The 19,030-nt window shown below is 37.1% G+C and overlaps 2 protein-coding genes across 2 annotated transcripts; both read left to right on the top strand.

Annotated features, from left to right (window-relative positions):
- The first annotated feature begins 903 nt into the window (after positions 1-903).
- On the top strand, positions 904-3,157 carry pole4 (polymerase (DNA-directed), epsilon 4, accessory subunit). Its single transcript, XM_044129213.1, has 4 exons — positions 904-1,295; positions 1,978-2,062; positions 2,783-2,824; positions 2,955-3,157. The coding sequence occupies exons 1-4, from the start codon at positions 1,047-1,049 to the stop codon at positions 2,966-2,968; spliced, it is 390 nt and encodes a 129-aa protein (XP_043985148.1). The 5' UTR covers positions 904-1,046; the 3' UTR covers positions 2,969-3,157.
- Positions 3,158-12,859: 9,702 nt separating this feature from the next.
- ccl44 (chemokine (C-C motif) ligand 44) lies at positions 12,860-17,902 on the top strand. Its single transcript, XM_044129212.1, has 5 exons — positions 12,860-13,440; positions 14,097-14,226; positions 15,652-15,799; positions 16,637-16,706; positions 16,812-17,902. The coding sequence occupies exons 1-4, from the start codon at positions 13,377-13,379 to the stop codon at positions 16,673-16,675; spliced, it is 381 nt and encodes a 126-aa protein (XP_043985147.1). The 5' UTR covers positions 12,860-13,376; the 3' UTR covers positions 16,676-16,706; positions 16,812-17,902.
- The last annotated feature ends 1,128 nt before the right edge of the window (positions 17,903-19,030 follow it).

Here is a 19,030-nt window from a genome sequence, read left to right as displayed (position 1 = left end):
AAAGAAAATCTGTTGCACCTGCAAAAGATGAGACGGTGGTGAAGGTTCACCTTCCAGCACAGCAGCCCTAAACATACAACTAGAACTAAGATGAAATTGTTTAGATTGCAGCAAGCCCAGACCTACGTCCAATTGATAAAGTTTTAAAACTGATCCTTACAAGTGGTGAACTGAGCTTGAGTTATTTGCAAAGAAATATGGAAAATATATCTGGATGTGAAAAATTGTTAGATCATATTTTTCATGTTTTCCTTTGCAAAAGGTAAAACAATGTATAAAAATATTCTCTCCAGTTCACTACTATCTTATGGTCCATCACGTGCCATGATGAAAATAGCTTTTACACTAAATACTTTAAGAAGAAACTGCACAGGCTATTACATAACAAACTAACAAAATAAAATAAGTAGACAAATGATTGTGGTAATTTATAGTTTGTCTTTGTCACAAGGATATTGGTGCTGCTATATAATGGAGCAAAGTAACAATTATTTTAATAATATCCCAAATTACGTCTTGTTTAGGATTTCTTATTTACGTGCTCTTGTGTGTTTGCTGCTATCCACTTCAGCGGTGTACACAAGTACTACTTTATAGCTTTCGCTGATTTTTACTGCCCTCTAGTGGGTACACCGTGTAGTGACTTTAACAAATTTTCTTCATATGTACGTTCAAAATTTCTATACCCATTGAACATATAATCTTACCATTATAACATTTAAATATATCGCCATATTCATACAACAAAGTCTGAATCTCGACATTACTGCAGCATGTCCATCTGAATCTTCGGTGGCGGTAAAAAAGCTTGAAGGACATTTCATTCCAGCCAATAGCCTTGCTCTAACTCACAGCTGTCCAATCAGCAACGAGTATTTTTTGGCGGTGCCTGAGCTGACGGACCAATAACAAGAGGCAATTCACCAACAAGCCGGAAGCACATGCTGGTGCGCTGCTGCTAGAGATTGTTTGTGTTTTGACATGAATACACACTCTCACAGCTGAGTGGCGTTTAAGAGAAATAAAGTTGCGATCACCTACATAGAATGGCAGCTACTGTAGAAGCGCCTTTCCCAGCGGAGCAGGACTCTGCGCGTAGCGGGACTGAAGAGGAGAACCGCGGGGCGGAGGTGGAGGAGAAGAGCCAGCAGCAGCAGACAGGCTCCTCCGGGCCCGCCGTGCCTCACAGCCGCCTGTCCAAACTCCCGCTGGCCCGCATCAAAGCTCTGATGAAGACCGACCCAGACGTGTCCCTCGCCAGCCAAGAGTCCGTGTTCATCATCGCTAAAGCCACGGTACAGTCACAGATGCAGGGAACAGAGAGGAGTAACGTCATTATCAAGGATTTATGGAAGCGTTGTTGATGATTTTATTATGTTATACAAATGACTTTCACACAGCCTGATGTATTTCAAACATTTTATTTAGCTAATTTTGACTATTATGGCTTCTATCTGATGAAAACCCACGATTCAGTCGAATTCTCCTTTACATAAGGCTAAGAAACAATAATATTAATACATAAGTGTTTCTCAGTGGATAAGAGAAATAAATAGACTGTTGTTCAGCACATGGACATTGACATCACCTGCAAGGAGGAGCTCATTACTAAAGGAGCTGCTTCTTCAGTGTTTTGTATGCATAGTAATGGGAAGTTGAGTGGAAGGAAAAAGTGAGGTTGAAACCGATACAAAAGGAAAGAACTGCAGCACATGCAGCTGTAAAATAAACCTGTAAAGATAGCTTATGTTTATTGATATAATTTCGCATCTACTCTTACGTTTTTTCTCAATCTGATTATTTGTTTTTGGAATAGTACAGAGAGAACAATACTACAGTAAGAATTTGGTCTGAATAAGGTGGATAGTTAGACATAAATTCTAAGTAAATTAATTAATGGATAAGCATAAAATGTTTATTTCAAGTATAAAATGAAATATTAGATATTTATTTACATTCTTTTTTCATATCTCATAGGAATTGTTTGTTGAGATGATTGCCAAAGATGCTCTTGTGTACGCCCAGCAAGGAAAGAGGAAAACATTACAAAGAAAAGACTTGGGTAAGTCTTGTTACATTACATAAGCTACTACAGTAGTATGAGATATTTAGCATATCAGTGAAACTGAAATTTGTGAAGCAAAATATGTTGATTTTACGTATAAACGATCATTTACTCTTAAAGATGCTTTTTACACTTCATACAGTCTGTGCCAGAGGCAGTGTGGGCCTGATACAACCACCCTCTATGCTTTTCAATTAAGGTTCTTATTATGTTTGTAGAGTTATGTCATTATCTACTCTTTAAGCAAACTCTTCCACTCCAGTTTATTTATCATAGTTGATATCTTTCCAGCTTCAGTGGCTAAAGGGAAAATCTCAAATCTCAAAAATGCAGGGAGACGGAGGCTCAGTGTCACGAGAACTCTGGGATATAATGGGAAAACTACTGAAAAAAATCAGAAGATTTTTCTATTGTGTGACATTATGGAACCTGACAGAATATTATGTCCATATCTAAATTTTCTGGTTAAATAGGATGAAATCGATACCAGACATCTCATATTGTTCATTCCAAAAGGATAGTAGCATCTGTCGTAAATAATTTGCTTTCTCCACATCTGCAGTTTTCATTTTATACTTTAAATGTAGCTTGTAGATGATTGGTACATATTTATGCATTTTAAGCAGCTCTGGTGTTTTTTATCAACAATATTATAGGATGTAGTAAACTGATGTCGGAGATGAAGTTGTTAAAGCGTGGCTGTATTTTTGTTCACAGACAATGCTATCGAGGCCATAGATGAGTTTGCTTTCCTAGAAGGTAAGCCTTGTTCAGACAATACACAAATCAGCACAGTGCTCAGATTTTAGTTATTTACCTTTCTTCAGTGTAATTTGAGCACTATCCTAACTCCATAAATTAGAGACACGCTCTCCTGTTTTCTCTGCAGGTACGCTAGATTAAAGAGTCATTTCTGCCATCATACAAGAACCTTCCTTTGCAGAAGCAGCTGACGACATTCAGTGTTTATTGACAGCTTTTTATATATAGCTGATTCCTTTGGATTTCTTTTAACTGTGATGTGTATATTCTTCTGTAAATATCTGGGTAATTCTAAAATACATTGAAATAAATTTTATGTTTTAAACAGCATTTGTTTGTCTGCATCAGATTTCTGTAACTCCCCTGTTTCTTTTATGTTATTTTCTTTTTATTCCTGTTTTTGCTTAATGAATATTTGAAAATAAGGGGAAATAAGTTATCCAAACAGCGCAGACTGTAAGTGACACACTCCCTCTAAACATAATACCTAGTTTTGTTGCCATTGGCAGCAACAATTCCCATAAAGTGCTTTAGTTTTGCGTCACCTTTGAAAAATCATCAGGGCCATTTTTTTTCTTTGCACAATTTTCATCTGAACTTCAGCCAAATTTCGGGGTGTTTAAAGTTTGAACGTCTTGGTTAAGATCACTGTGATCAGATTTAAAACAAGCTCTTTGGGGAAAGTTTTCCATTGTTTCATGTTTTCTTTATTTGTGAAAATACTCACAATGTACTGGAACATTGGAAATTGCTTTTTAGGCCTTTCCAAACTCTAAGATGTCACTTTCTGTTTTTTGCATTTCTTTCGAGTAAGATGTGTAGACTTGAGATCTTTTAGCCTACTTCATGTTGTTGAATACGTTCCATTTTAATGATCTCATAATTGTTTTTGTGTTTTATTTATGATTTAACAAGAGGCTCAACTATTTTCCCACATAGGGCCTGGCTGGTTTAGACATCCATTTCCCCTTACTAATGAAACCAACTCTCAGAAACATTGGTTTCCTGCTTATTCAGGACCAGGAAAGACATTAAAGTTTATTTGATTGCATAAAACAGCCAAACAAATCTGTATTGGAGCAAATATGAAAGGGTTTCTTACTCTAATTGTCAAAAAGCTACTATCCTGCATGTTTCTGATTTTCTCCTGCATCTGAGTCAAATAATGCTTTATTACCAGACCTCTGGAAAAACTTGATGACATACTGAGGAAGTAACTTAGCTATTTAAACACTATTGCTTTAAGGTTTGTTAAAAGGAAAAGAAACTAATTAGGACTGGTTTGAAAATGCTTTCAACCTGAGGGTATTTGTTTAAAATCAGTAAAAAGTGGATGTTTTTGATCTGCTAGAAAAGGTTCTTCTTTATCAAGTGATCCCAGTCTGATGATATGTCAATTATTCTAGCTGATGGCCAGCAGCTTATTGGCTCTGGTCTAGCCCTTTTTTTTTCTTATCTTTCCTGTGTTAGATGTTGCCACTAAACCAACATCTAATACAAAATGTCATTATAAATGGCATTCAGACCCTCAGGTGAGGTATGTTGAGACTTTATGCTGTGCAGAAATGCTTTTTTTTTTCAATCTTTTAAAATTATTTTTAAGTGTGTGAACAGACTGTATCTTTCTGACAGGTTACAAAAAGTGCCAAAAGTCACAATTTACAATGCCTTCACTGTAAAGTTGTCTATTCGATACTGACACAACATTGTCCTCCTACATAAAAGTCTTATTATCCGATTCCTAAGCTGACGTCAACTTCAATGACGGTTAAGAAAAGCCTTTCTGAAATGGTGAAGAATTAAAGAAGAAAATACCAAAATCCAAGTAAAAACTTTAGACTGAATTTGAAAAAGGTGAAAAATAAGAATTCAGGACCTAAAGAGATTTACAAACCTCAACTCTTTGTGAAAGCTAGTCACGCAAAACCTTAAACTCCGCTTAACAGCTTAATTAGTGGTTTCACAAATACTTCTTATTAAGACCAGAGGGGATAATAAATCCTTTGGAGTTGTAGATTGCATTGCCTCCATCTTTTGACGGTCTTCATTTTGCGGATTCTTTTAAAAAGCAGCTAAAGAATTCAGAACGGCTTGGATTTAGGCTGCATGATGTTAAAAATTTTATCTTTCTTCAAAAGAATCACAGTTCTGGTGAGCTGAGAACTGGAACAGGAAAAAAACTTCTAGTGGAACAATTAAAAAGAAGAATTAGGAACAAAATACATCTAATCACTTATTGAGACAAAATTAGGGATACTTAATTTTACATGACTTTGTGCCATGTCAAAAGAGCTGGCTCGTTCTTCTCTCCTTTTGTTTCTTGGCTGCACATAAAGCATGTAAAGCAAGCCCACAAAGAAATACTGAGGTTCGAATTTCTCCCTCTGCACCGCGACACTGAGAAAATCACATCGCACCAGGAATGTACGAGAGCCTCTGCAAATCTGAGATGTGTGTTGTTCTTCCAGGCAGCACTTGTAAAACACATCCAAAGTCTCTAGTTTCAGACTCCAGGCTCAGTCGAGACCCTGAAACGTGTTTGTGGTGGAGATTTCTAAAATAAATTCCTCAGTGTGTTTAAGGTGGTTTTTTTCAGGGTCTGGTGTTTCGGGGGTCAGTGAAGCGGAGTGATGGGAAGCTCAGCAGTTTGGATTCAGGAGAGCAACAAGTCTACTCCCTGCAGAGGAATGCACACTGCTCTTTATCGTCACACTGCCCAGTCCTCACAGGATGGAGGAATGGGCAGTGCTTTATTTTCACAGTAACAAAAAAAAAAAAAAATTTGAAAAATTCAATACTGAACATCTGTATTAAAATAAGGTACCCGAGTCATTCATTCAAGGCTCAAAGTCATGGTAGATTTAGTGCAGAACATGTGGCCTTGCTTATAAAAATACTCATATTCAGTTGATAAATTTTTCAAACGACTAACAGATAGACAAAAAGAAAAGAGCCAATCTATTTAATAAATAAATAAATAAATAAAACAACCAAGTCCATATCTGTCTTCATCTGGACCTATAAGACAGATTTTTCTTTAACAATTTCTCCAATAAAAAAAAAAAATTAAAGAGAGAGAAATCTGTACTTTGTTGCAATCAAATAATAAACTGTCTTGGGACTGAGAGTTCATGGCTTTTCCAGCAGCTCTGAGGCTTTCATGACTGTAAATTATTTATATAACTACCGTGATTTATGGCAAATTCTTTGGTTTATGGAAATGTTTAAAATGCCTTAAAATTCTCACACTGAAACATTCAGAAACAAATTTAAATGTATAATATTTTAATTATTTCGCACCTTTAAATAGAGTACTTTTTTTTTCTTTACCAAGTCACTATTTCCTTTAATGATACACAAAAGGTTCTATAAAATTTACATTTACTAACTAAAAATAGTTAGAGGTTCCAAAAACTGTGTGTAAAAATACCCAAAAAGGCAAAAAAAAAACACTTCATTTTGTTGTAGACTTTCTCTACTCCAAGGTAGTCAAAAATTAGATTATGTTACAACAAATGAATTGATTTTAATTGAAAATGTTACCAGTGACAACAAAAGTGAAGTGTGTCAAAACCTACTGATTTGTGTCTTGCAACCTTGCAAGACACAAATTTATATACAAACTTAACATATCTAAATTAGTGCATTTGAACCATTATTATTATTATTATTATTATTATTATTATTATTATTATTATTATTATTATTATTATTATTATTGTTATTGTTATTATTTTTTAAATAAATTAAATGAATTCCTTTAGCACAAAAATAATTAAAAAGATGTTTTTAGGCTTCTACGTTCCATGAAGCTTTTTGTCTGTTTGCCTTCATTTAAAGATTATCTCAACTATTTCCCCCCCTGCATTTTATCCGTCAGTAATCCTTTTCAGGTACATTAAGAGTCTGTGAGGCTGCACGTCCAGCTCAGTGGGCCAAGCTTTCCATCAACTCCAGGAGGGCACAACATCCCTCCTTACATCCCCGGATAATGTTTCACCGAGTGAGGGAAGCATTAACTATCCTTCCCATCGCTCCTGGGGTTGTTTTTTTTATTTGTGATTCACCATATTTGTGGCTCTGCACGACAGATATTTTAATCAGGGAAAAGATAAACAGAAAGATGTATCTGGCTCACAGGCAGGCCTGTAGTCATGAGAAAGGTATGTTTGTGCAGTTTAGATTCCAGCCTGATTTCTTGGGTCAAATTCTTTAACCCACACCCATCATGCACACACGCTCACATATACCCATATGTATACATAGTGCACGCTTTTACGCCAGCCTCACCCCTCAGCACAGACTGCATATTTTCATACCTTGAATTCCTTAAGGACATATTGTTGCCTTCATGTCTGGAGAGTTTTTTTCCCCCTCAAGCTTCACAAAGGCATTATACGCTTTCATTCAGGAGTGTGTTAACACAATGCTAAGAAGAAATTTCATCAGCCACTATCTCAGAGAAACATTTTCTTTCTGCTGGTGTGGATTGGAGGGAAACATAAATGTTTTCTGATTAGAAAATGTATCGCTAAGGTTTTAGTTTTTATGTGTCCTCTGCCAGCAAAGCTGCTTGCTAACATCCACATGTCACTTTATTAAGATAAATCAGAAATTGCTATCTCCAAAGGTGACCACAGAATGTGTAGCATTAGCTTGAAGTGACTTCTTAGAGACTGTTCTCAAAATAACATTACTGTAGTGCAGCTAAGACTTCATGAGTGAAACACAAACTTAGAGAAAAGGGAGACTTCTAGTTTCTTCCATTCACTATACGGGTTATTATAAAATAGGCTTTACTTGTGATTGTGTGTTTGGAGAAATTAAAGGGGTTAGCACACACATTCTGCAACATTCACCTCAATACTGTTAAAATTGTGGTTTTCCAAATAATAGAAAATGTTTTGATGATCACTGAGGTGACATGCAGATTGCTTTTAAATTTCTGGGTAAGGTACTTGATTGTTTCTTATTTTTATATGGAGATTTGTTTGGACGAATATCCATATAAATATTTGCCTTGTGAACTTTTGTCTTGGATGACCATTGTGGTTTGCACTGATGTGGAGGCTTGGTGTAGGATCATCCCTCCAGGACACGTTTTGTTTGTGTTCTTGTTTTGCACTTTTTTTTTCTCTAATTACTTGTGTTTGGCCCTATAAATCCGTTCAAATATTGTGAACTACAATCCTGTAATCCTGAATACAAATAAAATTGAAAAGTTGTAAAAGTGCTGTCTATACATATCGATCTGGAAGATTCTTTTGTGGATCCATACCAGCTGTCTTATGGAAAACGTTTTATATTTTTAAGCCCAGTTAAGACAAAAGAAAAGAAAGCAGTGATTTCTAACCAAACATAAAAGGTTTGTTGCAGATTTTTTGACTTTATTGGCAAAGCATGCTTTATAATCCTGATAAATTACAAAACCATAAATAACAAGGAATTTAGTCAGTAAAAAAGGCTTTTCACTGATCTGCACTAGGAGCTTTAAGTGTCAACATTTGGTGTCAATCCAACAGAAAAAAGAAAGGAGGATAATTCACTCATAGGCAGGCTGACCAGATCAAAATTAAAAGCATGTTACCTTTTCATGAACATGAGAGAGGAAGAAAGATTGTGGAATACGCAAGTACAGCTTCACTGCAGGAGAAAAGAATAACTCTTACACAGGTTATTCCCTCGGGTCAATTCCATCATACTTACTGTGACTTGTTGTTATTCATGTTCTTTTCATTTTCAGGCGATGGTTTAAACAGCATCCTGTGACACGTTCAAAGTCTGGATTATTGTTTCTAAAACATAACCCTACTTTGAACTTCCACCATCTTCTTCCTGACCTGTCTGTTGTGATTTTTGGTCTTTCAGAGTCTGTTTGTTCAGGAATGTTCTCCAACAAACCTGTGAGGTCTTAATTCATGTAAGTCACACACAGGTGAGGTCTGTTTACAAATCGTTTGACTTCCAGATGCAATTGTTTACAGTGTATTATATGTAAGCAATGTAAAGGGTGTGGATGCAAGTGCAGCACACAATTTTCAGATATTGTTTCCCTTGTCCTTCACAATTATACTCTAAAACGCATCTTAATAAATTAAATTTTAAGGCTGTAGGGTGAAAAGCCCTTATATTTTCACACATTTTGGTTTACATGCATAACATGAAGTCACTATTATTCTTAATGTGATGCATACAAAAATGTAAACATACTTTGCACAATCAAAGGAAATTAGCTAATATATTAGGAAGAGACTGAAGGCCTCCATAAGTCTGCGCATTCATCTGTTCAAACAATAGTCAATAATGTTCAGCCATCGCAATGTTCTGGAAAGAAACTGGTTCTATTTGCCAGGGTTACATGTATTTGGCGCAAAATATCTTCTGGATTACAATTTGTAAGTGCTGTCATAGTTAAAGATCTTAATTTTTGGAGACATGCCTAAACGTTTCATGAAATGGAAATACCATTATGTGAAAATACACCATGTTCCACATTATTTTGCAAATTGGATTTAAGTGTCATTAAGATAAAAATTTTTGTTGTGCTATTAAATTTATAGATGGTATTGTGTGTCAGGGTTCTTTGAATCACTATAATTAATTTCAGAGAACTGGGTTGATTAGCTGGTCTGGTGAGTTCAATTAAAGGAAATCTACTTAAGAAGGATGTTCCACATTATTAAGCAGGCCACAGTTTTCAAGCAAAATGGGAAAGAGAAAGGATCTCTCTGCTGACAAAAATCATCAGACAGTGTAGTGCTGTATGACAAAATATGAAAACAATAGATATTTAACAAAAACTGAAGCGTTATCGTACTGTGAAGAGATTTGTGTCTGATTCAGAACAAAGATGGGTTTGTATAGATAAAGGTATAATGAGGAAGGTTTCTGTTAGACAAATTCAACGGATTAAGAGAAGAGCGGTTAAAATGCCCTTACAAAGCAGCAAACAGTGATTTGAAGCTGCTGGTGCCTCTGGAACCTCAAGGTGGAGGATCCTCCAGAGGTTTGTGGTGCATGAACCTACTATTGGGCCCCTAACCAGAGCTCACAAGCAGAAACGATGGCAGTGGGCCCAGCTCTACATGAAGATTAATTTTCAAACAGACTTGCTTACTGGTGACAGCTGTACAACCCTGGATGGTCCAGATGGACACAGTAGTGGATCGGTGGTGGATGGCCAGCGGATCCCAACATGGCTGTGACGTCAACAAGACGGTGGTGGAGTCAATTTCTGGGCCGAAATCATGGGGAGAGAGCTGGTTGGCCCCTGAAGATGTGAAATTGACCACAGCAAAGTATATGGACTTTCTGACTGATCAGTTTCTTTCATGGTACAAAAAGAAGAGCCGTACCTTCAGTAGCAAAATTATCCTCATGCATGACAATGCACCATATGATGATGCACGGAATACCACTGTGCCATTGGCTGCTGTGGGCATAAAAGGGGAGAAACAAAGATGTTTTGAAAAAAATACTGTTCTCATGGGGAGCTTTGTTCAGTAAAATTTGATTTATACTGTAATAGTTCATGACTTGAAAATTATACTGACCATCATTTGCGTTGACCATTTAGGAAAATCTGAGAAAATATTATCACTTGCATAATAATTTGGAAGATGGTGTATTGAGGCAAAACGTCAGCTAAGTATGGAAATGGATGTTTGGATAGAAGGAAGAAATGTTGAATGATACTGGAATAAAGCAAATATGTTAAAAATTGTCTTTAATAAAAACAAAATGCCATTAGGACCGTAGAAACGCATGATATGTGTGGAAAAAAGTCTTGGTGTCAAGCATGTATGGTATCATTGTAACAAACCTGCAGGAGTATTTTTTTAGTCTTTGATGTATTTATTGAAAATTAACATTACAAAAGCACAAATATACAGACATTACCAGTGAGAGAATGAACAAATCCAGTTTTCACTATTATCTGAGTAAATTAAGACCATAAAACACTATTTTAATGCATATCATTACTGTATATCACCAGATTGAGCCACATAGCTAAAACCTGAAAAAAGGATAGCTGAACCTGTCAAAAGGTTGATTTAAAAAAAAATTAATATCCCCTGTTTAAATTGGACAACACATCCCACTGGAGTATTTTTTTTTTAAATTAAAAGTAATCTGTTAATGTGACAAATTACACCTCCAGCTTTGATTTATTACACTTTAATTAGTGCAGCAGCATTTCTTCATCCATGACGCTTTCAAGATTTTATCATTGATCATTTTTCACTCTGCTGTTGTTGGATGTGTTATGTTTTCGTAACCTGTTTCTATCGTTTTTCCCAGCACAGACTAACCATATTAATTCTTATCGGAAACACATGCAGGGTTACTTTATTTCCTCTGGTTTTTATCATGTAATCAGGCTGTGCTGCTGCTTTCCATTGAAGCCGCCAGGCTACAGATGAATACACTTTACTGGCATGTTGAAGCTCCACGTTACTCTTGTGCTGTTTGATTATGGAAGCAAAGTCCCAACTTTATTATGATTTATGCACAGTAATGGAGAAGATGTAGAGCTCTGGCATTGAGCTGTTATTGAATCTTCTGTATCATTTGTTATAAAAATACTTTCCATGTATTTGGTGACTTTTGTGCAGAATGAGCCAAGATTTGAAATAAGCCAATGTGCTCAGATTAGTTTCATACTGATGTTGGACTTCAGGGTTTAGCTGCAGCATCACTCAGAAGTTTACACCTGTGGCAGAAGTAAAAATTAGATAAGTTCAAATATAAACACGCACTCTCACTAATATAGTAATAAATGTCCTTTAGAGTTTTAACTACATGCTCTTTGAAACAAATAACAGAGTCATGGCATAAATCTGGCTTAAACAGGAGAGCTTCCAGGCGCAAACCTAAATTTTAACCAAAGTTTGTACATTTTTAGTAGAGTTGAGGACAGGCCATTCCAGAACCCCAGAATCAGCTGGTTTGGACGTGTTCTGGGAGTTAATTTTCTGACTGGAATGCACAGTTGTGTCAAACTTTCCATTGGCTAATAGTTGGGTTGGAACAAGCTGAATAGCTGGATGTTACTCTTCAATCTTTATTATTCCAGCCACTTTGTGCTTTGCAAGCTCACATGCACAGGAAGGGGATCCCGTATGCAGAAAGACCCCAGGCAACAGAACTACCAATGGTGCCACCATGCAGTCACTTCAATTCAATTTAATTCAGTTCAATTCAAAAGCCAAACTTATAGCCAAACGAAATAGAGGAGAAACCTCCATTTGAATGGCAACTTACAGTGACTGACTGGGAGTCTGGGTGCACTCTATACATTGAGCAAAAAAGAAAGACAAAGGCAGCGGCTGCTTTTGAAATGGTTTCACCAAGAAGCCAACTAAACAGATGAGCTCTGAGCCAGAACCGATGAAAACCGAGAACACATGTAGACATCAACAGCTTCTTTAGTTTTTTTTTTTTTTTTTTTTTTTTTATCCATGAGAGGCAAAGGGTTTGACATAGAAAGATAAATCACAGACAATTTATATCTTTTCTACTGAAAGAATATTAGGCTATTGGCACATATTGTAATACCCTTTCAGTGTGTTTTGTTTTAAAGACCTGACTCCTTCAAGCTGTGCAACTCTAGAAAATTAGCTCAGTCTTTATCCCCCTGATCATAACTGTTCTCTCAAGGTATTTACGGTAGTTTGTGCATTTCTGCAGCTGCAGAGGTCAGTCAAGCTTGAAGGTGTCGGTCTTGGAGCAGCTAATTCTTTTTCAGTCGCCACTGCCTCAGTCCACAATGATGTAAAGTTGCTTGCACCGGGAGAACGTGCAACCTCAAAATACAAACTCCCAGCTGGGATTCAAACCCGCAACCCTCATGTCTCACTACTGAAATACCAACAAATTGAAGTGGCAAACGACGCAGCCAGAATTAGTCCAGAAGCTAATATAAGCTCATGAATAAGGTGCAACCTGCTAAGGGACATTTAATCATATATTGGTGGAATGTATGTACATTTTTGAGTCTGTAAAATTCTGCTTACAGAAAATGTGCAGATTAAAAAATATGCTCACTGAAGTTGTTTATTTGGTAAACAATATTTAAAATGCATAATTACACATTACTATGACATCAGTGCCCATAAGAAGTACAAATTAACCTAAATAAATCTTAAATCTGGAAAAAAAAAACCCTGTTTTTGTCAGTTTGCTTGCTAAATAACTGTACAGGCGATTTGATTTAACGCGATAGCATGAGAATTGTTATTTGTTCTTATCACTCTTTGGAAATCTATTCAGTCCTTAAGGCAAAACACGCAGCAGAGGAGAAAAAAAAGGAATTTAAAGCCTCAAATCAAACAAATTGGGTTTGGCATCCTGAGCGAGGACATGAGAAAGGATAAACGGAGGGTAGGAGGGAAGGACGGTAAGAGACAGAAAAAGGAGAGGTGGTGAAAGTGAGTGAGTGAGAGATGGGCAGGGAGGTATAAAGAGAGGGAGGGAGTTATCTACAAGAGGCAGCCATAGAGGGAGAGGTAACAGAGTAGATTATCCTCTCCTCCCTGCCAGTCTCACCATGTTCATGCTGCAGACGCTGACTGTTCTCTCGCTCACTGTTATCTTCCTGGCATCTGTAGAAGGTAGGACACAGCCATCCTTTGAATATCTGTGTGTTTTGCGTCTTGCTCGTATTGCATGCACCCTGCAGGTGGACAGGTTGGCAAATAGAGCGATGGCGAACACAAAAAAAAAGGAAAGAAAAGGGAAAGAGGCATGGCAGCAGTGAGGATGTAGGCATGGATGTAAACAGAGGGGCAGAACGCAAGATGAGCATCTGAAAATCACACGCATGCAGAGCGACATGCCAGCCTCTTCTATGAAACACAGCTTAGGAAGTGCTCTGATTCGGCATCACCCATGGCATAGCAAACAGCTCTTTCCTTCTACTATTATTATTTTATTTTACAGCTCGCATTGCTCCTAGTGTTTCAGATCTCACTTTGTTTTGTTTACACATTGGCTTTGAATGAGGAGACATGATGCCAAACACACACTCCCCCTCTCCTCATCTCACTTCCACTCATTTCTCACACTGAACAGGGTAAACCATTGCATCTCCTCTGACATTCCTGTGAGGATTATTTTTAGGACAGACAATGTGGAAGTAATGCATAATTATTCTGTAGCTGACATTAAGATGATTCTTGGTTATTACCAAACTTTTTGAATTGCATTTTTGTGTTGATGCTGTGATGTAGTGCGTAATATATTCTAAGGTGTGTTTTCCGTTTCCCAGGAAAAGGCGTGCAGATGCAGAGGGATGTCCAGTGTTGCATGCTGTACTCCCAGGGTAAGGTGCGTACCAAAGATGTGCTGCGGTTTGAGGTGCAGACGGAGGGGCCCGACTGCAGCATACAAGCCATCATGCAAGTATTTCAGCTATCCACTCCTGGAGCTTAAGAGCACGGAGCAATTTGGAGGCATGGAAAAAATGCTTCTCGTTAGCGTAGGAGCAGGGCTGCATGGCCCGAGAGGCATTGTCTTCTTTCCAGGTCAAATTGTTATGGCAGAGCTGCTTGCTGTGATTGCCAGGGAAGTAAAAGAGGAAATATGTGGGAATAACAAGCTGTCTGAAAACACTTTTCAGGCGAGCTGAGCCCCGCAGCATTCAGTCACTCAGTCAGAACAGCAGGGTTTAGTTAAGTAAACGACACTGTGATACCGATCACTGCCTGCAGTTCACAGAAATCCGATGTAGCAAGAGATTTTGCTTTTGCACACGATCCAGTTAACACAAACACAGAAGTCTTCTCACACACAAAATATTTTAACAGCACCTTGTAAAAGTTTTCATTGCCCCTGTTATCGTACAACCACAAATTTTCAATGTACTTCATTGAGATTTTAAATGATGCTCAAATGCTCAAGGAGTGAGTAATTGAGAAGAAGGTTTATATTTCTTCCCCAACATGTCCATGGCGATTATTGGGGAGCTGCAGAGATTCACAGCTCAGGTGGAAGAATCTGACAAACACAAACACTCCACAAGTCTGTCCTGTTATGGAGTGGAAAGACAAAAGTGTTGATTGAACAATATAAGAAGTCTTGTTTGCCACAAACCACATGGAAGACACATGAAGCATGTGGAAAACTCAGCTTAGATCAGACCAAAATTAGACTTTTTGGCCAATATGCAGAATGTGTTTTAAAAAACTAAAAATCCTGAACAAACCCTTCACATGGTGGTGGCTGCATCATGCTGCAGAGATGCTTTTCTTCAACAGGAAAGCTGGTCAGTAGGTGAGTTGTTGAATACGGGGCAAGAAAACTTATTACCTTCAAAAATCTTGAGGTTTGGATGTAGGCTCACTCTGATAAGAGGTTAAAATTGCTTTTCACAGAGGGTGTTCACGCAAAAATTGGACAAAAATCAAAATCATTAAATGTGAAAAAGTGGTAACCAAATTGACTTGCAGCTACAGGTGTGGCAAAAGGTGATTTGACAAAGCATTAAGAGGAGATCAATGGAAGACAACAGTTTTCTGATTTGTATTTGTAAAAAAATCATGTCTTTCACAATTGTGCACTACAGTGTTGGCCTTTCCCAACAATGCCAATAAATCACTTTGACATTTGTGGCTTTAAAGTGATCAAATACAAAAAGACTCTAGTGATATGAACATTTTTAATTTACGATCTCAGGACTTTCATCATTTTGTTCCCATGTCCAATTGTGTTTGTTCTTTAAACCTTGACAAACGTATTTCTGATCTTACATCTTTCAAATTTGTTTGAAATCTGCAGAGTGTTGGGTCGATCCAAGTGAGAAATTCTGCTCTTTCTCTTTCTAGACTTTACACAAAGAAGGCAGTGAAATGTGCGGACCCCAGAGATCGTAAGGTGAAGAGGTTGTTGAGGAAGCTTCTGCAGAGACAGAGACTCAAGAACCACAGAACAATGTGGCTGCCTCCTCGCGACAACCTGCCCGCCATGTCAGAGGTCAGATTTGAACACCATTGTTTTTGACATTTCTGCTCAAGCTATTTACAGATTTGTCAGATTTTTGATATGTGTCCTTCAATGATGCCCTTGACCGAGAGCGTCTCCGACTTTACCATCTAAGCTGCACTTCCCTACCCTCTTCAGTGCATCTTCCTACACTGTCACCTCTGTCAGAGACTGACTGACAAATAATAAGCTGTTTCCGTTAACCAGATCTCACCCTCCAACAATACCCCAGCAGGCTGAATTTGTCCCTTTTGCTGCAAATCTTCTGCGACAGCACGCTTGATCGCATCTCTTTAGCGTAAACAAAGAGTGAAAATGTAAATACAGTTCGGCTCAAAGATATTCATATGCCCTTGGAAAATTCTGATTTTACTTTTACCAGTTTGTCTTGTCTGAATGAAGGTTTTATTAACATTTTGCAGTGGCCTCGCCACAGTGAAAAATCAAATCTGACATAGAATCTAAAGATTAGGGCGATGGCAAGTATGCACCTCAACATTAAAAGTTTAAAGCTCATCCCAAAACATTAAATCCCACAAATACCAATGCAAAAAGCTGGTCAGCAAGTATAACAATCCTTTCAGTGCTCTAATTGTTTATTAAAAATGGTATAAATAATTTGACATGTTGATTTTTGTTGAAATAAAAACAGTGTTACCTCTCCTGCAATGCTTTTTCGCTTTTTGGAGCACGTCTATCTGATTTCCAGTGTGAAAAATCTCTTGGTTAAATGAAAATGTTTCTTGGGTTTTTGAGCTCAACTGTTCCTCTGTTTTGATTCTCATATATCTGCTCACCTGTTACATTGTTTTCAACTATTGTGATCAGGACAAAAAAGACAACTGGGCAGTTCTGAATGTGGAGTGACCATCAACAGTGGAGTTAGTCGTAGTCATACGTAAGGCTTCTCTAAGTTTAATAAAGTTTTACTGAAATTAGTTTCAAGCTCATATTATGTTAATGTCTAATCCAAAATCTTTGAAATTCTCCTCTTACTTTGCAGGCCAAGTAATCATTCAGCAGCTCGTCAGCTTTAACCTGCGATGCTTGCTGACGTTCCAGTCATCTTGTGTCTCTCTATCCGTCTCCTTGGGACCAGACCTGGGCAGCAATACTTATTTAAATGGTATAATAAAATATTCCCAGTATGTGAGAGGGAGAGTATTATAGTAAGATAAGTTGCAGTGATTTTTATTTAAAGGCTTATACTGTTATTTGCCAGAGTCTGCCTGAAAGTATCGCCCTCTGAAATAGTGTAAACACTTGTGGCTGATGTGAGATCAGTGAAACAACATTGACATTCATATATTATATCTGCAATATACTCTGTGCTTATTTGTGACTCGTACTGCGTAAATAATGTAATGATGTGGTTGGGGTTTTGTCAAAATCAGCTGAGTGTGCAGAAATTTAAAAAACATGTTTTTAATATTAACTTGCACTTTGCTCTTTTCTCTTTGGCTTTCTTTTGAAGTATTTGTACTGAGGCTTACAGGTCTTTGTTGAGGCCAGCATGGGAAAAAAAAATCACAAGGTGATGATTTCCATGGGCTTTAACATACTTTTTAACACATTTTGTCTACTGTGTATATTGACTGTTTGTAAAATATAAGTAGATCTTTTTTGGATTTTGACCCACCGGTATCAACGAATCATCAGATTTAACTTGGCTTAAGTTTACTTTTCTCTTTTTAATTAGTAGTTTGACATTGAACTATGCCAAAGCACTCATGAGTTGAATCATTAAATGACAAGGCTGTTAAAACTTAGAGGGCTGTCCTGTGTGTAAAGCACACAAGCAATGTAACGTAGAGGAATGCACTGTATCTCAAGTGAATTATTTTATAAATTAATCTGAAACACTAACTACAACTGGTTTTGTGCATTTTGTTGGGGCTGGGTGGTCTTATGTAGAGATTATACAGTGTTGAGGTTTGTCATGAAAACAAATGCAGGGAAGATGGCAAGAAAAGCAGAACAGGTGTGTCGCTAAATAAAAATATAATTAAAAGCAATGTAGCTCGAGGCAGAAAACCCAATCCGAAAATCAGGGAGGGAAGCAACAACAGGTTAAGTTGAAAGAACACAAGTATGTCGACAGAAGCAAAATGAAAACGTCAAAAAAGTACAAAAACAAAACAAAACATGGGAAGCAGAAGGATCTCATGTTTAACTGGAGACACAGGAGGTTTATATGTTGGGTGGGTGATTATTTAAACCAGAACAGGTGAGAGTAATTAACTGGGTGGAAACAGCTGGGATGAAGGAGGTGAGAAAGGTTTCACAAATTGTACGTCGTTCAGTGCAATTTCTGAAACTGGGTGGGCTGGACAAATCATATAAAAACTTTGTGACAAATAGTAATGTTAAGGAAGTAGTCTGAATCTAAACCAAAGTAAGAAAAAAAAAAATTTGTTATCCAGAAATGATTAATTTTATCCTTTGAAACATGAAATAAAGAACATGTTTCAGAAAACCAGGTAGCCAACTTACTCTTGTATTTTTATTTCCTCCTGTTGCCATGGTGAATCATGTTTCTGACTTCCTTTGATGAGGGCTTATATACCCACTTTTGTTTCTGAGACATGACTACTGTCCCAATCTGTTTTTGTTTTGGAATCATAATTAATTTTTGTTGTTGTTGTTGCTGGTTAGTTAGGGTGTTGTAATTAAATAAATGAAACTGAGCCCAGTGGCAAAATATTAAATGGAGAACTATATTTCAGTGTTCCATATTTCACAGTAACATGGAAGAGCAAATAGTATCTTCAGGATAATATCCTCCACAAGGGGTAGCCACAATCACAATAATGAGAATTACAGTTCAGTTCCTGACACATTTATTCATCACAGTTTTCATACAACCTCCACAGAAAGGTAGCTGCTCTTCCATATAAAACAATGTTTTGTTTGGTAACATCAAGCATCAGAACTAAGTCATATTTCTGAACAAACATTGCACAAAGTCAGAAAAGCCTTGAAGTAACCGATAAATAAAAGCACTTGTCAATCACTAGTCACACCACACTCAGAAGCTAATTTATATTTAAACTCTCACAATATGTCTTCACAGTACTCGTTCACAAACCAATAGTCAATTCAGATTTTTCAATGTATCGATGTTAAGTTACTGGCTTACTTGGTACAATTCTAAAAAATATATAAGAAAACAATCTTAGTCACACAGTGTTGTGGATAGACAAAATTTAAAAATAACAGCAT

This window comes from Gambusia affinis, linkage group LG10 (genome assembly GCF_019740435.1).
Source record: "Gambusia affinis linkage group LG10, SWU_Gaff_1.0, whole genome shotgun sequence".
Classification (NCBI taxonomy): domain Eukaryota; kingdom Metazoa; phylum Chordata; class Actinopteri; order Cyprinodontiformes; family Poeciliidae; genus Gambusia; species Gambusia affinis.
Note: the sequence above shows the minus strand (reverse complement) of the source record. Positions and strands in the feature narration are given on the sequence as shown.